Source organism: Ambystoma mexicanum, chromosome 10 (genome assembly GCF_040938575.1).
Source record: "Ambystoma mexicanum isolate Mex_15411 chromosome 10, UKY_AmexF1_1, whole genome shotgun sequence".
NCBI classification, from domain to species: Eukaryota; Metazoa; Chordata; class Amphibia; order Caudata; family Ambystomatidae; genus Ambystoma; species Ambystoma mexicanum.
In genome coordinates this window covers 785,325,756-785,349,936 of record NC_090932.1, presented here as the reverse complement: position 1 = coordinate 785,349,936, position 24,181 = coordinate 785,325,756, and the positions used below count along the sequence as shown (strand labels likewise).

At 47.8% G+C, this 24,181-nt stretch overlaps 1 protein-coding gene across 1 annotated transcript in view; it reads right to left on the bottom strand.

The window, feature by feature from the left end:
* The window catches only part of LOC138491748 (lysosomal amino acid transporter 1 homolog), a 156,375-nt gene extending 144,702 nt beyond the window's left edge, over positions 1-11,673 (bottom strand). The window contains exon 1 of the mRNA XM_069618445.1: positions 11,250-11,673. Within this exon, the coding sequence (XP_069474546.1) occupies positions 11,250-11,428 (179 nt within the window). The 5' untranslated portion in view covers positions 11,429-11,673. The remainder of the gene's footprint in view (positions 1-11,249) is intronic.
* Between the last annotated feature and the right edge of the window lie 12,508 nt (positions 11,674-24,181).

Sequence of the window (24,181 nt, the reverse complement as noted above, 5' to 3'; positions counted from 1 at the left end):
TCGAATGCCGCAGACAGGTCAGGATATTTAGTGCTACAGCTAGCAAATGCAACTGAAAAAGGGTTGAATGCAGTGAGAAGGATGCCATTCCCTACGCCTGGTAGCAGTCCAAAATAGGTTTGTTTGGGCATGTTGACAGCCATAGAAGGCGGCGTCCGTCACAAGATAGGAAGCAACTGCTGTACAGCACCCACCAATGATGCAGTCAATTGGACGTTGACTGAGGCCGCTGATGAAAGTCATACCCTCCACGAGAAGATGACCAAAGAAACACACAATACCACATAGGACAGTTGGCTGGACACACTATTTGCCTGGGTACCCAAGTGGCTGGCTGCAATGTTTAAGGTGACTGTACCCCTACTTCTCTTGATGCTCATCGGCTTCTGTCCCGGACAGTTACATAATGTCTGCTACTAATGGGGAAACGAAGGTGGGGAAACAGATAACAAAAGAAGGTTCAACATCCTGTAATGAATGATGGTGAAGAATTAGAGAAGGTGGTCTTTGCAGTGCCACCACCAAATGCAGAGGATTATGATGCATTGTGGGTAGTGTGTTCCGTAGATGGGCAGGATTGCATGAATATAGAATCTACCTTGGAGGGATATGAGGAAGATGGATGGAACATGGACATGGATGCCCAAAACAGTAAGCAAAGAAATAGTGGTCAAAAGAGTGTCCATCGATCGAAGGGGGGAAATACAGTGGGGGTGCTGATTCAGTGCTGCCAAGGGGGGCATAACTACCAGTTGCGGGAATGAGAGCAGGATGGGCACTCCTAGGTGGGATAGAATATCATTGACAGCTGTTATAAAGTTGCCTAAGGCTCATGTATAGCTTGAGAAGTGCAGGGATGAGGGGTTATCAAAGGGGGGGGAACATGAGAGGGATGTGGGAGGTATGGGGACAAGATAGCTAGGGTGACCTATTGCAAGGGGAATAACATGGGATTAACACTGACAGGCCCCGCTGGGTGGGCAAATGAACGCTTTGCGGCAACAGGGTGTGGGAGGACCGATGGCAGCTGACGTTTCCCAGGAGATATAAGTTGCTGAGAACTAGAGTCAGCAGATACATACAAGGTTTATGAGCAGGGCTCATGGGAACTCGTTGGGACCAGGGAAAATTACACTCATAAAAACATGTTCTGGGAGCACGGGGTTGTCAGTGGTTTCAAATTGCCCCCTGGCAGACAGACCGGGGAAGAAGGATGTGGGACGAGGGGTTGATATGGGGGAGGGAAATTGGAAGGTGAGTTTTGGTGTCCCGGAAAGGTAACAAGGATATTGTGCTCCAATTTATGCCTGCGAGGCGCCTCATTGGTCGGATGCCATGTGATAGTCTCCCTTTCCACAAGCTTAGGATGTCCCGTGCTTTTCCTGTGTGCGCTGACCAACGGCAGAATAATAAAATGTATATAATTATTTATATTATTTTGATTTTTTTACGCGAGACTGGCTCCATGCATATTGCATGAGCCCAGACTTTGGTGGCTAAAAAACACATTTCGAGCCCCCCGATTGGTTGATGGTTGAGGGCCTTTCCATGGATGTGAATAACTGATTATAGAGCAGAAGCAATGTTTTCTTAATATAGGACAATAGAGATATGACAACTAGCCTGTAATAGGAACATTATTTACAGGCTATGAATTAAACCCTGAACAAGAAAGTGCTGATGAATTTCTATGTGTACATTCAAATATAAAGCTCAAAGTTTATCCTGCACAGCTAGTTCTGTGGCAATTATGGGTGAGAAATGGCTATCGCGCTTGCACAGAGTTTCATCAGCATTTGGACTATAGAGTAGAGGAGGTTCCAGCAAGGCTACAGATTCAAGCCTGCCATTGCAGGTCACAAACACCGAAACGAGCACTGACTGAGCTATCTATCCATCAATGCACACAAGAAAACGTTTATCTAGATGTGTCTATTACTTAAAAAGGGCCAGTTGACACGTTGGCCTCCGAGTCTAGCAAGGCACTGCACTACTTTCTGTAATACTTGTGAGATATGACCTATTAATGTGCATTGTCCCTTTCTACAGATAGAGCTAACTTTACTCTTACTCTTATGTACCAGCACAGATGACTAATTTTAGTAAAATGACATAGAATCAAGATTCACCAGAAAGATAATGGCAAACAAGCTATTCTTTAGAGGTGTATATTGCTGGGGTTAAAGTTTTCTTTTTTGGTGTCCAGTAATAAAGTCACCTATAAAATGGCCGCCTGGGGGCGACATTGCCCAAAAAACGTACCCTCGTTAAAATCAAAACACTTTCCACAAATATTCTACATGGTACTTTTTTATATATTTGGGAAAGTATTTTAGGGATCAGGAGAAAAATAAAGTCACCTACCTGGCGACTTTTTCCAGGCTACATTTTCACATGGAACCTCTCGAGCCGTATTTATATGCTATAATGCATAATAATAAATCAATGTATGCTTGTTTGCACACTGGGCCGAGGCTGCTGCCACCGTCAAAATGTACTCGGGTAACATTTAGTGGATATCGTTTTAAAAAGCATATGGGTTCGCACCCGTTTGTTTATACCTTGTTGGCTGAAGTAAGTGACACTTTCCCCTCCGACAGCATCAATCAAAATGCACTGCATACATACAAGCAGACCAGGCCAGGTCAAACAGCCCCCAGTGAAGTCACAAGTCCAGCAAAATCTTTTGGGAAAACAGGACAGAGTATGCGGACGGCCCACGACGAAGTGACGTTGAAAGTAAGCGCAGGACCAAGGCCAGAGCTAGGATTTATGTCAGCCTAGCTAGGCGAAGTGCCATTTTGGCACCAGCCACCTTTATAATGGGAACTTATTTGACATGCTTAGGATAAAATGGTGCCTTTAAGACTGCACTCTCTTTTGCTGGCACATTAGTCAGCCGAGCATTACGGTCGGGCGTCTAGCTCTAATGCAACATGTTCGCCTTGGGAAAAGGCAAGTGCTGTGTGGAATAGTTTGATACCCCAGTAAGGCTGACTCAGTCCTTCATCCTCCCGAGGTTCCATCAAGGGAGTGCAGCCAGTGGGTAATAGCAATGACACTGAACCCTGAAGTGCCAAGAAACTGGAGGAAACCAACATGACGCGCTATATAAATCAGCGCATTATTTTTAACCCATTCATTGTAATGAAACATTTTGTGCAACTGAGACATGTTGGAAAAGTAAAATAATGTATTTGATATAAGTAACATAGTAACATATAAACCCTATTTGGAGAACAGTGCACACCCCACCATGCTTACTGTGTCACAGTTGCAAGCAAATATGAAGATTATTTTACGTTTTAAGTATTTACATTCCTCCGGCCTCTGCATCAATCAGTTCTGACTGAATAGACTTTTTCAGGCAAGAAACTGACATTATTTTAAAAAGTCGACTGACAGCTGCTTGAACAATCTAAGGAGATCTCTTACACACTGGGCACCCAGAGGAGTCCAGTGCCATTTCTTTGGACTTGGGCATCCCTTTTTAAAATGTATTGTTAGCAGGTACTTCACTCTAACATGTTCAAATCAAGTTAACCAAGACTACAGTGCCCATAAATCATTAGTTATTTAAATTAAAGTCTGGGAATGGAACTGTTAAGATGGATTTCCAAAATCAGTCCGGGTGTGAGGAATTTGGGAGATCACCCTATTGTGGTCAACAGGCAAGACACCGAGGGGTTAGCCAAAACCCCATCATGGTAAGGTAGAAGAACGGTCATGGCTTACTATCAGGATGGGTATGAGAGTGGTCTAGGGGTACAAGTAGTCCGCACAGAGCAAACCCAGTAATTCCAGCTAGACAGTAAGTATATAAAAATAATTAGACCTTTAGTTTACATACTTAGCATATAAAAAAAAAGAATAGTCACAGCTCATTGTCACACAAAACCTTATGAAACATATATGCAGATCTACCCATAGGAGAACGTACAATTGGATATGAAACAATTACCAGTGCAATACAGAGGAGTAGTCGAATGCATAGGAAAAATAAGAACTCATCATACTCAACCCAAACAACTTCTCTCAACCTTATAAAGTCCAACCGTCAACCAGAAGATGGTTTGGGGTCTTGTGCCAAAAAAAAGACACCAGTTCCAAAGTATATACTTCTTCAGGTACGTTCTTATTTGGGATAGCAGTACCAGTGGTTATGATTAACTCAATCCAATATACTAGAATGGGCCTAAGGAAGGGTCCTTAACCCAAGTTCCACCCCCAAACGTCAGGTAAGAGTGGGTTTAGGGCCAGGACTTCTGCCCAATGTGGAGGATAGAGGGGCAGAAACAGTGTACATAGACACTTAAATGCAGCGAGCCACTGTGCTCTCTAGATCTGGTAAATTCTGGTACCTCCATGTACACATTTACTTCTCTACTGCTAGACTACCCAGAAATGACTGACTCCTGATATACTCTCTGTCTGTTTAATTCCAACAGACCGCATAGGATACTTCTACCCCACGAATATCCCATCTGATGAAGGCCCACACCACCTAAGCTCATCTAGCTTAACTTAACTTAGGGCCGAACACTGTCGTGTTGACCCGTTTTGTTGTTGCTGTTCAACCCCACATTGTGTGTCATGCAATTCCGCTGATGATGATTCTGCTACTATTTCACTAAATTCTCTAGGTTCCTTCCCAAGGAACACATAGAGAATATAGAAGCAATAAAACTCTGCCCTGCAAATATTCAACATTTGTTCCATGTAACCAAGGTACTGAACCTCTAAATTTACAAATGTTGAACTATCCCGTGCTTTAGAAATACAAGTGTATCTCGAACACTGACTGCAAAAACATTAATGTGTATAATTCTGTGTCCACTACATTAAACTGTGACAAACTCAAGAGTTTATCGTTCCTTTGTCAGCAGCGAGGCTCGCATGTCCTTGCTCATTTTTGTTCTTTATATGGGGCAGAAACAATTATGTTAACTTACCAGCCGTGACAGAGATTTTTTCAGAGACCACTACAAGTATTCAGAAATATGTTGGGGAAACAATCCTCTGCGCTTGGTCCAGTTGAGGAAGGCCTAAGGGTGGAAGACCCTTTTGACATCAGGATTTAGTTTTGATCTGTTGCGATGCATAGGAATAAGTTCCCGACAGCTTCCAGTAGAAGAACCAAAACGAGGAAAGATTAAGACTTCTGCAGTACAGACCTTCTCAAGACACCTCACAGGACTGAAGAAGTGTTGCAACGGGAGTGCCCACGGTCTGCGGCCAAAGGCAAATCTTCAGGTGGCAAATGCAGGACCAGCATAGCTTCTCTTGAGTGAGACAGCAACAAACGCGGGAGCAGGTGGTTTGTGGCACAAGCCGAAGATCTGCAAAGTTTCAAGGGTCTGCTCAAAATGGCAACAGCCCCAATAAGGTAGTCCAGGAGAGACCTGGTCCAGGGACACTTTTGAAGGCTCAGCAGGCACGGATCTTAGAGAAGGGGGTCGATCGTGGTTGTTCCCACCAGTCCACTGTTCAAAGTACAACAAAGGTCTTCTTGAGATCAGGTCAGAGGAGAAGGGTTTTCACCAGGACAACACTGGAATCGATGATGGTCAGTTGAAGAGAACGTCTTCGGGTCATCAGCAGGCTGCTCTTCTTTATTGAGGTCTTGATTCCAACAATGATCTGATTAACAATCGCCGGAGCACTCCTTTTATCACATCTGCACAGCAACAGACTTTCAGGCCCCAAAAAGATGTTGATTGGGAATGGACAGTGTCAACCTTCTTCTCTGGGTCACATACACAATGCCTGTAAGCCCACGAAAGGCACAGCTTTGCCCTGAAAAGGGATTTCCATATTAGGCATTTCCTGACCCGAAAAGGCAGGAAGAAGGCCAAAGAACAATATGGCCAAAGAATAAGGAAACGCCTTGTGGCACCGCCATCTTAGAATGCTAGCCACCTGTAGTAGCTATTTGCGGGAAATGCACAAGTGCACAGGGAAAACAACACGGAAACTGAAAAATATCACAGCTGCCACCAGCTTGATTTAGGCACATTGTAGAAGTAACCAAAAAGCCATTGTATAAAAAGATATAAGGATATAAAAGTATACTAACTGCACTTCACTGTAAGGTGCAATTGAAGCAATACAAGAATTCATAAAGAGAGACATTGGGCCTCATTCCGAGTATGGAGGTAGTCATGGTGCTATTTGCGCCATGACTACCTCCCATACCGAGTCCGGGTCCGACCTGGTTCAATGGGGATTTACCGGTCCATTCCGACCCTGGAGGGACCGGTAAGTCTCCATTGTAAATTCCATTCCCCATTCCCATTGAGCCCTCCATAGGGCTCAATGGGAATGGGGAAGTAGCTAATAACGGTACCGCAATTTGCGGTACCGTTATTAGCTCTCTGGTCCCTTAGCGGCTCCGTCTAAGGGCGCCTGGTAAAATCAGCTGCCCATTGCAGGACCCGCTAAGAGACCTCGGAATAGGGCGCAAAGGGATTACCGGCACTGATGTCCTTAACGGTGCCCGGTATCCCTTTGCGCCCACCTCGGAATGAGGCCCATAGTCTCTCCCCACTGACAGTGTTACGGACTAGTCAGTTTCACCATAAGAATGGGCAAACCAGGCAAGGGAAGTAAAGCATCGCGGTTGCTTACGATCCTGAAGTTTGCAGCACTGACCCGATTTTACACCCATGGTTATCCGGCTTCCTTGGGGCTAAAACACCACCAGTTAGTGAGCACAGTTTTTCTCACAAACTATTAACTTGGGGAGTGCCAGTAGAAGAAGGTCAGCATTTTAAACAGGTACGTACTTGCCTATCATTAGTACCTGCACTTCTTTAATTTAAAAGACATAGTGCCAGCACTTCTCAACAGGAAGCCAATATTTAATGTAGGAGTACTGGCACTTCTCAGCAGTACGCAGGCACTCGGGGATAGGGAGTACATCCACATCTGTATTTCTATATAGAGCACAGCTGAAGTTTCAACCGTCTCCCTGTAGTTGTGCTATGGCTACAGGGAGCCTCAAGCTTCCCTCAATTAATAGCTGGCCTCATCATTCCAACTCTATGCGAACAACATGCAAATATACCTTGGCTGTCATCACCTACCATATGACAAGCAATACAAATCAAAATGAAATGACTTACAATAATCCAGTATTTGATGAACGACAACAGCCTTTGTGCATCACAGAAATGTGGTTATCATTTTCTTCAGCAAGGACCTCTTATTCTCATGAAGTAAAGCCCGGGTTGATGGGCTTTAGTCCCCTCTCCCTTTGTGGGCGACTTAAGTGACCCTACGTGTTCCTCAACTCTGAAGGATCCTTCACCCTAAGGGTTAAGGAGGTGACCCATAGAATCTACTTTCAACTCCATATACTTAGGAGTATCCTACCATTTTGAGATGAGTCCAGCAAGACAGAATTGTTCAGAGTTCTTCTTCACTCTTTGTTTAATTATTAGCATAGCTATTCCCTGGGGCTACCCAAACAATGGGCCTCATAACAAGTCTGGCGGTAACCGTGCCGGTAAAACCAGCAGGTTGCCACCGGACTTGCAAATTTTACCTGCGCCTGGCTTGCCAGAAACACCAGGGCATTACAGCCCTGGCATTCCGGGAAGTCCCCATTCCCATTTGAGTTCGATTGGACTCAAATGGGAATGGGGACCACGGAAGCAAAGGCACTGTTAATAACGGTGTCAGTGCTTCTGTGAAACTCTGCGGGCGGGTGCCGTTCACCCGCCAGGTCAGACCCTGGCGGACCTGTACCCGCCCGCAGAGTGGTACTGTGCCGGTCCAGTAACAACAGTGCCGGTCCGGCAACAACAGTGCCGGTAGGCCTACCAGCACTGTTGTTAACGGACCGGCATAGTTAGAATGATGCCCAATGAGCCAGTCAGCTCCAGCTTCTCAGATTTGAGCTGTCAGACTAGTTTAGTTTTAGGCCCTAGACAAGGAGAAGCAAAGTGGAAAAGAGGATGGAATAGCAACTTTTTTATTTTGCTCATGAGCCTTCAGTGGCGAAGGCTCTGGAAATGTAAAACGAGGTCTCCACAAGCACATGCCAGGTAAGAACGTAAGCTATGCGGCTAACAGAAAAAACACTTTCAAATGTCTTTAAACCTTCACGGTGTTAGGAGCAAAGCTCTGTAACAACAAACGACCCACAGCCTAAGAAATTCAGGAGACTGCTTAAAGGCAACTTTTCCCAGAATTTCTAACTCCTCAGATCATATTATGAAAGGGCCTCATCATTGGAAATATCAACACATAATGATACCCAATTGCAAACGCTGTAACATATTGGTTGCTTGACTGGCTCTAATCATTTCACGTGTTGCATGCACTTTGATCAACTTTAATGGCCTGACTGGCTGCATAACAGTAATCTTCATTACTCCAAGTCTACGTCTACCTAGTGAGTCCTTACCATCCCTCCCTCCTGAGGACCACTGAGGTTTGAAACTGCGTTTTAATTAATCAGGAAGCCTTGGTGAACCAGAGGTGCTGTTATACCCAGATCAGAGCATTCAAATAAATTAATTACTAAAAATGGGACGAGCAAAACTTTTTTTATGGAGGGCTTATGGGGTGCCCACCGCTCTGGTGAGGACTCGACCGCGGGGAGAGGGAAACAGACGAGGTAATGTGGCACTTTATTCTCTTTATGGATAGTCCCGCTTCATGCTCATCCCTTCAGCTTTAGCAACATGAGGCGGACCCCATTCCTAAAGGGGCGCCTTCCAAACATTAGGTCATGTTATATATGCATATACTTGGACACCCCCGCCCGGCAAAATAAACTACCACGCTGCACGCTTTTACCACATGCCCTGCAAAACTCGCTCGCATTCCGCAAAGTTTCCTCAAAATGTCATTTCACAGCTGGGCGCTCTAACGTGGACACTGAAATGGCGCCCCAAACTTTCATATATCAGCAGCTTGCTACGTACGGCCATCTGGCACAGACTTGCTACATGCACAGTGGGCCTGCCACTGTCTGCTTGCACGGGGATGCTCACTGTGCCCCGGGGGCGGGGTGGAAGGCTTCTGTAATGTTAAACCCGAGAATACTTTGGTAATGCAAATCCCAGCACAATGTAAAGCGAGCATACTTCGACGTTGTGCCTCTATGCCATCCATGCTATGCTGCATTGCGATTAATAACCAACAGCCTCCACTTTAGTTCGCAGGCTTGTATTTTAATGTACACAAAGAGTAGAGAAGTTAATGGATTTTAATAGTGTGGGCTATCTGGCATCTATCAACATTACGCATGAATGGGTATTTGTTGTTGACAATGGGTCCGAGTCAATTTCAGTCTGTCCTTGTCCTAGCTATTAGCTAACAGTGCTTTGAATTCTGGGATTTGTAGTTTCGTCTGAGCCGATTGGGCACCAGCAGTAGATGGCATCATGTCTCACTTGGACCCACTCCTGGCTTTTTAAGCCAATTGCACTTTGTTTTAAAGGAACTTGTAGTTTAACTTTTACCCTTATAACTACCTCCAAAGAATTCAACATACAGGGTCTCCTTCTAGGAAATGCACAACACCGGAGCATGTTAAGAGTGAGCTTTGAGGTCTCTCTCAGCCAGCCAACCAACCTGCTAAGCAAGGCTTAATGGGCGACTGCGGGCCCAAATCTCGAATAGCCCTTTTACTGAACAAATCTTGTCTGCCATAACCCCAATGCTAGATTAAACTTTGGGGAGGCCCCTAGGTAGTCGAAATGTCGGGCCCCTAACACAAATCATCTCCTAATAAGTTTTTAATTTTCTGCACCGCTTTATTTTGTTCAGTTGTCGCGGGGCCCATGAAAAGAGTGCAGCCCATAGGCCGATGCCTAATGGAGGATCACTGCACTGCATAACCCTTAACTGTAGCTTTTGGTAATTGACTGGAGTTTACAGACTGCCTCCCTCCCCTCATCTGCCAGTTTGCAGATGCACGTGTCACAGTGCATGGGATACAATGCATCAATGTGAGTGAGCGAGAAACAGAGTGAGGGATTGACAGGGGCAGTTTGAACGTGTGAAGTAAGACCTGCATGCAAGAGGCCAGTGGTTGGAGTGAAGGTTGTTTTGCCTTGTAAAGCCTACTTGCCGGATGCCCCCGTTTCCCCTTTGAGACCTCCTACCACCTTACATTACACACATATACCCTCCCACAAACGCCCACCACAGGCCTAGCTCATGGCACATCAACACTAACCCGTTAGACCCAAAGGGTTGTAGTATATCAGATCTGTGGCTCCTCCCTACGGACAACTACTCCCAAGTTTCCCATAGAAAGCAGATTTGCACTCAGGAACCGGGTACTTCTGACCTGCACCCATCAACACCACAGGATCCGCATATCCCTGTCCCACTAATGAATCCCAGTTCTCACTTTTGCACGGAAGCCACCAATACTGGCAGACAGGCGCTATAACAGACCCCTTCCAATACATTACCAATAGTGTCATTTAACAGTTAGTTACTTTTGCTCATTATTCCTGCTCTTGTTTGAACAGAGTTTGTAACATGGGCCCTGTGCTATAGTGACCCTTTTAGAAATCCCACAAAACTAAATTATGCACACACAATCACTTATACTGAGAAGGAAAACTAGGGAAATCCACTGGATGACAATCACCAGGGATTTACGGCTGATAAATGTCAAGATTTGATTAGACAAGGTATAATTATCCTCATTTACCAAGTTACACAGTGGATGTCATCGACATCTTTAAAAGTGGAATTTGATTTAAAAAAAAAAAAGATAAAGAAAAGAAAACGATCGCAAATGTTCCAGGATAACATACTATTGTAACATATGTGTGAGAGCGTTCCATAGTGCCATGCACGTTGTCTTGACAATGCCCTGTTACACTTTCGCATCAGGGCTAGATCTCCCAGAATGCACTACTAATTATGGGGTATAGTTTTTCCCAAGAGCTGTTGATCGCAGATGGTCTGCAAATAAACGCTGCTCCAAACAAGATGATACAAGTAAACGGACAAGCACACAAACACAAAGCTCTCAGGATGTGTTCCATTCAAACGTTAGTAGCTCAGTCAGTCCACGTTTGAATTCAGGTCCTTTTGTAGTATTAATGCAGCGCGTGCTTATCCCAGAAAGCAAGTAAAATCAGAATGAGTAAACTGCGTATGCACTACAGAGAGCGCTGCTTGAAAGTTCTGCAAATCCAGAAGTGGGGTGGCAAACAGCTGTAATGTACACATGAGGGACAGTGAGGGAGGGGCACACTAGAAAGTTGAACACTTACGGTAGCGCAGCACAGAGGAAGCACGCGATGGAAAACAGACCCACAACAATGCTGCAATAGTCCCACGTATTTTCCACACACTGTTCCAAGAGCTGCCAGATCCATGGAGTTCCATTCACACATAATCTCCTGGTCGCCGCCTGGGAGGCGTTTAAAACGGATGCTAAAGGCCGATTCATTCTGCGATTTCAACTGACAACGTCCTCCAGTGAAAGAAAGTGCTTGCGTGGCCGGAATGTTTCGCGAGGTAGTTGGGGGGCATTTCCCCCCTCCTCCCTCTGTTATATCCAGTGCTGTTTCCTCCCCAGTTGTTCAATAGGAGTAAGTGTACACAATGCATCCATCGGGTCAGTTCAGTCAAAGCTGTACCGAAAGAACCCACCAAGCCGCCCCGGGCGGGGGGAACAGCCAGTCGGAGAACAGTTTCCGGAAAGCCTACGCGGGATTGGCTATAAACAGTATGTGCTGATTGGCTACACTAGCCAACCACCTTCCTTCCATGGATCTCTATTGGTCTGGAATTATGGGTCTGGGTTCGGCTCAGTGACGAAAGTAGTACATACACTAAGCATATGAGCCGAGCCGACCGGATTTCTGCGGTGGAAGCCTTTCATGTTTGGCTTTAACTGTAAGTTTGTCACAGTATCTCTAGTGCAAACATGTTCCATTGCAATACAATGTATCCCACTAGATGTGGAAATAGGATGATATTTCCGAGGGAGGTTGGGGTGGAGGGGGATTGGCAGCTAACATCAAAGACTGCAAGGGAGGGGCGAACCTACTCGTGTCAGGCCCGGGCATCTAACTTCTTTACACATTCTAATAAGACTATTAGAGCGCAGCTTCAATCTTACAAGCTGTTAACTCTCCTTCATGTCTGAAACCACACACACTTAAAAACTGCTGGCAGACGCCCATGGCGCAGCCCCATAGGAGCTAACAGTGCCAAGGTATAACAGGGCAGAGGGGGCAAGCACCCCCCGCCTCGCCTGCCGCCTCAAAAATGAGGCACAGGGAGGAAATTGGAAGTGTCTTTCCGGAACTCACATTTCTCCCTGAAATGCGTGATAATAAAACTGCGACCTTGTTATGCCACAAATGTGAGAAGTTGGTCTGGCCTCAGTTATTTAGGCAAGGTGGGCTACAACAGGATGGTATGTAGTTTACCGGACAGGGGTGTGTGAGCAGTACCCGACTGGAGATGTTATGAGCTGTTTCCTGTGCCCCTATGCTTCCAATAGATCACCTGACTGTAGTATCGTGAAGTCATGACCTACATCATGTGACCAGGGAGGGAGCCAGTAGGCACAGGGAGCGGGGAGGTTGGAAGGGGAGGGGTCACTATTTGCGGGCAGTTGTAGAGTGGGAACACGATAATAAAGAAGTATATGCCCCGAGTGTCTGCACCTGATTGTGTACTAGTCAGATTGCTGTGTGGGCCAGAGTGTCAAGGCAGGACAGACATCTGCCTCCGATTCTTCTTCTTCTTAATTATCGGATGCGTGGGCGGACCCATGCAGGCGCTTCCCCATCCTAAAGGATGATGTGCACCAGACCCACCAATCAATACTTAGCTCACATAAACTCACAACTCCTCCCACCGCCCCGTCTGCCTCACAAAATCTAACATCACACTGCTCCTCCTCCTGCCTCTCACCCCGTCACCTCCCAGCAAAGCCTTCCCACTCAGCTCACCCACACCCAGCGCAGACAACCGAACCCATATCAATTCTCTCTCCTCAACATGTCTCTCACACCTAAGCAGAAAATGTCCCACAGTCTCAGGCACCCCACACACCGCACAGTCCCTCGACTCACGCTTCCCCACTCGAAACAGACAGTCATTCAGCCCCACATGCCCTATCCTCAACCGATTCAGCATCACCTCCTCCCCCTCCTCCATTCCAGACTCCCCGCATCCACCTTCACCAACACTTTCCCACAAACACCAAACATCCACCTGCCCTTCACCCCACTCACCCACCTCTCCTGCCACTCATCCATGACCCGTCTCACCACCACAGCCTTCACCTCATCCACACTCAAAGGCAACCTCACATCAACCGCTCCCCTTCTCATACCCTCACCCACGCCAGATCCACCAACTCATTACCCAAAATGCCACTGTGACTGGGGAACCACGCCAACTCCAAATCATTCCCCCATGCACACACCGATCAATCTTCCTCCTGATGTCCAAAATCACATCCTTCCTATCACCATCCCCTGCCACAATCGCCTGCAACCCACTCAATGAATCCGAGAACACCACCACCTTCTCATACCCCAACTCACACACCCTATCAATCGCCAATGCAATCGCCACCAACTCAGCCGTACAAATAGACACATCATTCGTCAGTCGCCCCACTTTATACTCCCCAGTGCTTTCCAGATAATACGCCATACCCACTCTCTCAGACATAGGATCTTTCGAACCATCCGTGAACACCTTATATCCTTCCTTCACTGCCACATACGCCTGACCCAAAGTCTTGATCTCACCCCGCAAAGCCCGCTTCTTCGACACCACACTCGCCAACTTGATTGTACACTGACTGCAAATCGGTCGTCCCACTTGTGTCAAAGCTCAAGGCAGTCAGATGGCATCCTGCTGTGAAGGTTGGGGGAAGAGCGTCTTTTGTTGGCACAGTGCCACGGAAATGCTGACATTGAGCAGAGCTCCGCGGGTGACCGCGAAGAAGCCTGCGGACTCGCAGTACAGACCGAGCAGAGCCCGGTTCATGCAGCACAGCTCGCTCATTCGACTCGATCCAGACACCTGGTCCCAAGCCCTAGTGTGGCTGTTTTGCTGCATCAAGGTAACACAGAATATCCCCTTCTCCTGGCATGACAGCGTCTTGGCACCGGTCTGGAAAAAAGGGAGCCACGAAGAACCACACAATTATCAGCTCCTTGCTATGCTGGACGTCCCAGCGAAGACATTGGCTCATGTGCTACTGCAGGAACTGGAATCATGGGTGGATTCAAACAACATCATCCCTTTCAAACAGACCGGATTCAAGAAGGGTCACTGTACAACTATCAACACCTTGGCCCTCATCACTAGCATCAAACAGGCATGGGAAATGAGAAAGATCCCGGTATATGCCGCATTTGTGGTCTTCAATGCTGCGTTTGGTACCGTGGATAGGATACGCCTATGGAATAAACTGGAATTTCGGGGAATCCCTCAGGGTCTATTAAAAATGATCATTCTCCTACATGGCCAGACAAGGGCCAGTGTTAGGCTGGACCAGAATGGATGTACTTCTGCATGGATCCCGACCAGCGTGGGCTTAAAGCAAGGGTGCATCTTGGCATCAATGCTCTATAACCTTTACCATTCAGATCTGGGAGCTGCCCTTAAAGACCTTGCATCCACTCCCCCTAAACTTGGCTCCATCATCTTGCAATGGTTAAGTTATGCGGCTGATTTGGACATCCTAGACCTTACTCCCGGCAGGCTTCAAACCTCATTAAACAACGTAAAGAGGTATGCGGCTGACAACTCCCTGGTCATAAACACCAGTAAAACCAAGATCATGGTGTTTACGCAATAAAAAAAAAACACCACCACCAAAAGGCTTCATGGAAATTTGAAGGGGAGTGCATTAAGAAAGTGAAGGTGTATAAATATCTGGGTATCCATCTCGACTGCAGGTTAAAGGGGGATGCATTGGGATCATGTGAAAGCCACTACCTCCCTAATATTGGGACCCGCTGGCGCCTTTGCGAAAAAGTGAGGAGGATTCTCCCTTGCCACACTCCTTCAATAATACCAGGCCAAGATAAATTCATCCCTCATGTATGGGGCTGTTATTTGGGCCCTGACGAACAAGGAAGAGGTGGACAAACTAGAGCGCAACACATTGAAAAGACTACTGCGACTCCCTCAATATACATAAATCGAAATGGTACACCTAAAATGTAGCCTTATACCCATCAAACTCTGTATCCAACTGAGCTGCATTACCACATTACGGAAGTTGGCGAATGCTCCCACGTCAACTCTCCAGGGCATGATACACAACGTCCTTAAAACTAGAGCCTCAATGATGCGCGCTAGCCACATTGTTAAGATCAAAATTAGCTCAGATACATGGGCCCAGAGAGCTTCTAATGTGCCACTGGGGGTCACCTTCAATGTCTTCACAGCTCACATGAAACACATAGTGGCTGACTTTGGCAGAGAACAATCCATTGTCAATCTGGCCACCCATCATCATGAGCAGGAATATGTCCAACACATACAACAAAGGACAGCAACTGCAGCATATGTTAACTCCTTCATTGGCAACTCCTTAGTCTGGGACCATTTAAGACTCAAGTTTAACATAGTACATAGTCCAGACACAGGAAATAGAGGAGGCCTGGCTGAATACACCGAACGATGAAAGGAAGTGTAGATTATGTGGAGATGATATGCTTGAATCCAGGAAACATCTGCTGGTGGAATGTGAATCACTACAGACCAGGAGGTGTCAGGCATCTCTGGCAACGGGCCTAGAAGGGGGATACACCACGGAAGACATTTGGGTCCTATACATGAGCGGTGAGCATGAAGCATACATCATCTACTTCACTTAGCGTTGGAGGAAGATATACCACATCTTAACTATCCTAGTGCCGGTAATCCGATTTTGCTAATCGGAAAAAGCGTCTGATAAATCTGATCGTCCGATCGTCCTGTCACTCTCTGGACCTGACACTTGGGACACAGTGCATTAGGCACTTTTGGACCTTATGATGGTCTCAATGTAAATGAGATTTGTATTGTTTCTAAGAACGATGTAGGAGAGCTTTTTTCAAATGTTGTAACAAACTGTAGCACAATAATAATAAAATAAAAATAAAAAAACTGATATGAGAAGCACAAGGCGCAGCCCCATAGGGGCTAACAGCGCTAAGGCATAACAGGGCGGGGGGGGGGTATGGAAACCACCCCGCTCACTTGCCGCCTCAAAAGTGAGACTCAGGCAGGAAATAGGAAGTGTCTTTCCAGAACTCACATTTCTCCCTGAAATGTGTGATAATAAAACTGCCGCCTTGTTTTTTTTTTTTAAATATATTTTATTTTATGTAAAGCAAACAACAATACAACAAAACATAAATAAAACACATCAAACAACAGACAACACTGCAATCCCCATCCCTCCCCCTATGAGCCTGTGTGGTTTCCACCATCGGTATCCGCTCCGTGCGGTGGGGCATCATCGCCCTCAGATTCAGCCGAAGCTGACACTGTTCCAAACAGCTCGGCTATCAACAACTTCCATGCCGTGAGGGAGCCCGTTTTTTCCGCCTCCCCTGCCATACTGGCATCCCGCCACACCGCTGTCTCGGCATCAGCCCATTTTTGAAGATCTCTCCACCAGACCTCCGCTCGTGGCTTATGACATTTCTTCCACCCCATGGCGATCCTACGTTTAACAAGGACATAAGCCAGATCTTTAAGTTTCTCGACATGTCGGAGCTTACGCGTTCTGGGATATCCCCCCAGCAAGCAGGCCCAGGCTGAATCCACTTTGAGCGTGATACCCTTTCCCGCCAGCCTCTGCGCCGCTTCACCCCAGTAGCTTGCGATCACTGGGCATGCCCAGAACATGTGTATCATGTCCGCATTCTCTTCGTTACACTTGGGGCACTCCTGGCGCCCAGTGTCCCGAAATCTGGATATTCTCAGGGGGGTCATATATGCCCTGTGCGTAATATAGAGCTGTATCTGCTTAAACCTGGCATTCCTCGATACTTTTTTGTGGTACCCCAAAGCGCGTTCCCACACACCATCCGCCATCGGGGCCCCCATCTCTGCTTCCCATTCCAGTCTCAAGTGCCCCAAATCCTTCCCCACCTTTGTCATTAACATCTCATACAACCTGGAGACCTCATGCCCACCCTCCGATGCGTCGTATATTATCTCTAACGTAGCATCCGGTTCATCGGCTGTTAAGACGGATTTCCGAACTCTGTCCTGGTGGCGCAGAAGTTCAGAAGGCCAACCTAATTACTTGGAACAGGGTAACCTCTGGACAAGCCAGACCAATCAAGGTAGCGATCGCGGCGGTCAAGACTAGGTCTCAAGAGGGGTGAGGGTGACTGAAAGCCCGCAATGAGCACACAAAGCAAGAGCGCTAACAAACTACTCCAAACAGTTGTTATATCAAAAATAGATACACATTTATTTTAAGGCCTTTAAAATAATGACCGTAGCGAGAAAATCACAATATCACAATATTAAACCAACACATACCATATCAACACAATATATATACAAATACACAGTCGCAAGCGTTTAAAGCACGAAATATGTAGTCCACCTGAAAGGAAAGGAAAACAGGCAGTGCGATAATGCTTTCGACTCAGTTCGCCTTCAGAGGCACCTAACTAGATGGAAGTCCGAGCCCTGCGAAGAGTGGAGCCTTGTGCTCAAAGTACCTGCCACGCCGGTGCCGACGGACACAAGGGGAAGCTCTTCGGAGGAAGTCAGGCGGTTCACGTTAGTGCACAGCAGAAGAAGAACAGGTTCCGCAACTCAAGCGCAGCCTCCACAGCGGGCAGAAGCAGAGCGCGAGCGCGGCAAAAGGGTGCTGTTTTTACACAGCAGGGAAAAGCAATGGGATACTGCAGGAGGGCGACCAGATCCTAGATATACTACTCACCGGTCCCCGAAGCAAGCAGACCCAGGCTTCTCCACGATTGTTTCAGCAGCTGGCAGGTTCAGAAGAGCAGGGAACGCTTTGTAGTCGTGTAGAGCAAAAAGACGTCCCAATCGACGAAACCGGCACAGTTTTGTTGCCGCACAGGACAACGGAGCGGCCGTGTGTATTCGAGCCAAATGAACCCTCCTCCCTTCAGACCTGGGGACGCCAAGCGTACGAAGCGTGGGAGAGGGACAAGGACTCGCAATACAACACAACCTGGCGGCGGTTGCAGAGCCAAACTCCTTGGTAAGCTGGTCAGTCAACTGGATGGCCCAGAGACGCTTCCGAAGGCTTACTTGGCAGGAGATGGTTGAAGATGCCGGGAATAGCTGTTCCTGCTATTCCAAAGGTCGAAGCACCAGTACAGGCCTTCTGGTTCGATCAAAGGAGGACAGGGGCTCTCCGGACGACAGCAGTGCAAAGGAGGATTCCTTCAGCGGGTCACCAGCGATTCCTCGGTCCAGCCTCGTAGTTGCAGGATACTTGGCTCCTGTATTCCTTCGTTCGTGAGAACTCAGGAGATCGACATGGTAGTGGTGTTTCCAGCCCCCTCTTATCCACGGTTCCCTTCGCGCCAAAACGGAGGGGAGCCAATGGGAGATCCGCTCATCAAAACACATACCATACGTGGACCAATCACGGACCACGGTGGTCCCAGGCATTCACACCACCCTAGACTCTCTGGCACCCAGGATGTGTATTGGGACCAGACATCCCAGCCCACACCCTGGAGGCACACAAACGACATGTAGAAGCCCGCGAAAGCAACCACGTTTCGCGGGAAAGTACATGCCCAAATAAGGAAGGCCCCGGGTCGCCGGACCTGGGGAAGGTGTAGGGAGCAAGACGGTCAGTGGACAAGACAAAGGAGCCTCGCGGCCTGGCCATTTTGGGAGCCAGGCCACCATTTTGGGTTCAGTGCAAAAACGTGCTCAGAACGCCAAAAGGAGCTCAAAATAAACAATACGATCGCTGCCACCATTCGAGTCCCTGAATGACTTGCACCGATCAAATACATTCCTAAAAGAGTATCTAGGGCCTGTAGAAGGCTAGAGACCCAAGAGAGCTGTAACTTAGCTTACAGTGCCCTCTTGTGTCGTGTTGCACTAAAGCTGCGACACGATAGAAGAAACTACGGGAAACCACGTTCCCCGGTACTGACTGTCTTAAGGGCATGTCAGTTTCCCCGTAAGAAAGGAGCGAAAGCCCAGAGAAGTGCGGCAGAAGGCTGTACTTCTCTGGCAAAGTCAAGAACAAGGTTAAAAACAATAGCAAAAAGTTTAGGGGTTGCCACATGGAAGGAAAATTCCCTACAATAACGAAATCTTTCCTAACACTCGCCCCTCCCAGACTATGGACAGGGGGAACTAATCCACCCCTGGATGAGTCTCTTGTTCAGGTCGGTTAAACATTCTGGACAACCCATCAGCATTGCTATGTTGGACACCTGGTCTATGCTCAATAGTGAAGTCGAAGCCTTGAAGACTTATGGACCACCTAAGCAACTTTGGATTCTCCCCCTTCATGTTCATTAGCCACTTTAACGGCTTATGGTCAGTCTGCACAGTGAAGTGGGTCCCATAGAGGTAGGACCTCAGCTTCCTTAGGGCCCACACAACAGAGAAACATTCTTTCTCTACCGTGGACCACCTGAGCTCTCTGTCCTTAAGCTGGCGACTAATAAAACCGATAGGGTGTTCCTTACCCTTCTCATCTACTTGTGATAGTACAGCTCCTATCCCAGTGTCAGAGGCATCCGTCTGCACGATAAAAGGTCTTTGGTAATCAGGGGCCCAGAGCACAGGGGCCTGGCACAAGGAGTCTTTTAAGCCATTGAAGGCCTTCTCACACTCGTCGGTCCAAGTTACCTTCTTGGGTTTCTTCGGAGTTGTGAGGGCAGTCAGAGGAGCAGCTATGGTGCCATAGTCTGCCACAAAATTGCGATAATACCCCGTGAGTCCTAAGAAGGCTCTCACTTGGGTTTGCGTAGTGGGGGTAGGCCAGTCTTGTACTGCTTGTACTTTACTGGGTAGAGGCTGTATCCTCCCTCCACCTACTTCATGTCCAAGGTAAACCACTGAGCCTTGTCCAATCTGGCATTTACTAGCCTTTATGGTCAAGTGGGCTTTCTGAAGAGCCTGGAGCACAATCCCGAGGTGTTTCACATGGTCTTCCCAGGTGGCACTGAAAACTGCTATATCGTCCAGATATGCAAGGCAGAATTCGTCCAACCCATTCAACACATGATTCACAAGCCTCTGGAAAGTGGCAGGTGCATTCTTCAACCCGAACGGCATTACCCGGAATTGGTAAAGGCCGTCTGGCGTCGAAAATGCTGTCTTCTCCCTGGCATGTTCTGCTAAAGCTATTTGCCAATAGCCAGCAGTAAGGTCAAACGTGCTGAGGTACTTGGAGGCACCCAAAGTATCCACCAGCTCATCTGTTCGAGGCAAGGGGTGGGCATCTGTCTTGGTGACAGCATTCAGAGCCCTGTAATCCACGCAGAACCTCAATTCAGAAGTGCCTGCCTTTGGAACCAACACCACAGGACTGGACCAAGGACTACTAGAGGGTTCAATCACCCCAAGGTCTAACATTTTGTTGACCTCGGTCTTAATATAAGACCGTACTTTATCTGACATCCTGTATCCCCTACTTTTGGTAGGTACACTGTCTCCTGTGTCAATGTTATGTTTGCACCAAGGTGTCAAACCAGGGGACTGTGAAAACAGGGGGGAAAACTGCCTAAGCAAACTTTTCACCTCAGCCTGCTGATCAGAAGTCAGGTGAGGGGCCACTCGGACACCCTCAACGGAGCTATCTGAAGGACCGCTGTGGAACAGGTCGGGGAGAGGTTCTGACTCCTCTTCCTCAACGTCTGACGCCAGTAGCAGTGCTGCGATTTCGACTCTTGGGACGAAAGCCTTCAGCCTATTCACGTGGAACACTTTTGGAGCCTGTCCAGGCCTTCCAAGGTCCACTAAATAGTTCACCTCACCCAGGGGCTCCACCACTGTGTAAGGGCCTGACCATTTGTCCTGTAAAGCGCGAGGCCTTATTGGATTCATGATCAGGACTTGCTGACCAGGTGTAAAGTTGATGAGGGAAGCTTTCTGGTCGTACCAATGTTTCACCAGCGCTTGCCCTGCCTTCAATTTATCACTAGCCAAGCCCATCAGAAGTACCATCCGTTTTCTGAGCCCTAGCACATAGTCAACTACATTGGTAGTAACAGGGGGAGTGGGCATCTCCCATCCCTCCTTGACAATGGCTAAGGGTCCCCGTACGGGATGACCGAACAGAAGTTCGAAGGGGCTGAAGCCAACACCCTCCTGTGGTACCTCTCGGTAGGCAAACAGCAAGCATGGTAAAAGAAGATCCCATTTTCTTCTCTGGGGCTCCTCCAGAGCCCCAATCATGCTCTTTAACGTTCTGTTGAAACGTTCCACCAGACCATTGGTCTGGGGGTGGTATGCAGAAGAGAACTTGTAGGTGACCCCACATTCTTTCCACATAGCCTGCATATACTTCGACATAAAGTTGCTGCCACGATCTGACACAACTTCTTTAGGGAAGCCAACCCTAGTAAATATGCCGAGTAAAGCTTTTGCAACTGACTTGGCAGTTACAGTTTTCAATGGGATGGCCTCAGGATACCTGGTTGCATGGTCGACCAGCACCAGGATAAACCTATTGCCCGAGGATGTTTGCGGGTCAAGGGGACCGACGATGTCGATCCCTACCCTTTCAAATGGTACCCCCACAACTGGGAGCGGTACCAACGGAGCCTGGATTGTCGCGCCAACCTTACCAGACAACTGGCAGGAGGCGCAACTCCTGCAGTGACTTTCTACTTGCACCCCCATCTTGGGCCAGTAGAAGTGCATGGATAACCTTTGCTTGGTCCTCTTCATACCAAGGTGACCAGCAAGGGGAACTTCATGCGCCAACTGCAGGAGGAAGGGTCTAACAGCAAGGGGAACCACCAACCTCCTATGGTCTCCTTCTGTAGACTCTGTGGGCTCACTATACAGGAGTCCACCTTCCCAATAAATCCTATGCTTCCCAGGAGGTTCACCCTCAAGCTGGGAGCAGGCCTGTCTCCTTAGGCCTTCCAGAGATGGGCACTCACGTTGGCCTTTACTGAATTCGTCCCTATCAGGACCTCCTTCAACTAACAAGTCTTTTAGTTCCGGATGGTCGTTGGGGTCGAATACTTCAGGCATCGCCACCTCCTCGTCAGGCTCGGGCGATTGACCAACTTCCTCCACCGCAGTGGTAGGCGAGCTCGGGGGAATATTCTCTTTCCCCCGTCTTGACTTGTAGACTCCTTTCGCCTTGGGTTTCCCCTTCGGCTGGGGCGGCGTATTGGACTTGGCCAATGCTGCCCGTGCTTGAGACCGTGTGTAGGGTCGTTCGGCAGTGTCTCCTACGAGCCCTAAAGCTCTGAGATCATTACCTAATAAGACCTTTCCCGGGACGTTTCTCTGAATGCTCACTGGAATCCTGACTGCTGTACCATTTAAAGTTAGATTAACAGGGATCACGGGAAACATACGGAGGGGGCCGTCAGCCAACTTAGTGGGCATCAGAGTAGCTCTGGCAACTTCCTCTGAGTCTACCAAGGTAGAATCCACTACAGTTCGACTGCACCCACTATCCCTAAGAGCTGGAGTATCCACTCCATTGATCAGCACACTGTCTTTAAAGTAGTGCTTGGTATTATCCGGAATCCTAGCATACGCCTCTGCGACTTTAGGCTCCCAGGAACCCAGGGACACTAAAACTACCTCGGCCTCTATTCCGCTGGGAAATGAGTCCGAGGAGAAGGATGCTCCTGTAATCTCTTCTTCCTCGTAGGAGGAGAAGGCCAGATTAGCGGAGTGGACCCCCAAAGGTCTAACCTTACAACGGGGATCCCCCTTCACATGGTCAGTTGCTCCACAAGAAAAACAAGCCCCAGAGGGTCTGTTTACGTAGGGAGGCTTATTGTAACCAGAGTTCTGTTTCGGAGGCGCACCTCCACTACCCTGTGAGTTCTCTTGTGTCTTACCCTTGTTTTTCTTTTTGTGGCCCTTTTGGGAAGAAGATTTAGCAGATTCCCCACCCTCCATATCTTTGGACTTTTTCCCCTCCTCCTGCTTACCAGGATGAGTTTTGTCCTTATGGGACACTCGATGTGACACCCATAAGTCTGCTGCAATGGCCAGCTTCTTAGGATCTATCTCCTTCGAATCGGCCAAATGCTGCTTAAGCTCCGGGGAAGAAGAAGCAAAAATGTGTTCCAGCATGACAAGATTTATCATGCCGTCGAAGGTAGAAACCTTATAGCCTTCGACCCAGCCAGTTAAGTTTTTCAAAGATTCAGCGACATAAGATACCCAAGTACCACCTTCCTTTTTCTTATACTCTCGAAAACGCTTTAAATATTGGGCCGGAGTCTTCCCAAACTTTAAAATGAGAGTCTGCTTTAACATTGCGAAATCAGCCCCCTCAGCCTTTGACATTTCCATAATGGCACTACAGCCAGAATGGGGCAGTCTACTGAGCAACCACGCAATCTTATCAGCATTGTCAACTTTCTGGACCTCGCATGCATACTCAAACGCATTCAGCCAGTCCATAATGTCATTCCCCTCTTCATACACACTGAGCAGATCTTTTGGAAACCGTGGATGAGAGGAGGCCCCAGACCCATGTCCAGGACCCTTGGATCCATTTGCAACCTGAAGCTTGGCCAGTTCCAACTGGTGATCCCTGTCTTTTTGTTTTTCTGCCTGTTCGATTTTTAGTTTGGCTATGCTGAATTCAAGCTCCTGCTGCCTAAAACGCAGCTCTTGCTTCTTGAATTCAAGCATAGCCTCCCCATCAGCACTGGCAGAGGAAACATTAGACAGCTCGTCCTCCCTGTCCTCGTGGTCGCGGTGGAACAGTGCGGCGGCAGAACCGTCGGTTCTACCAGTGAGAGCAGCCCCACCACCTTCCGCACTGTCCTCAGAAGTAATAGCGTCAAGCTGCGCTTCTTGCCACGCCACGATTCTTTGGATCATTTCCAATTTCGTGCCTTGAGAGGAAACACCTCTCTCCGCACACATCTTTTTCAGCGTTTCTGATTTGGAAGCATTTAAAGTTAACAACGTACTTGTTTCCATACTGTTTGATAGGACTATGGCCTTTTTAAAGTTATACTATAACAATTCACTACGTGTACTGTTTGGAATAACCTGA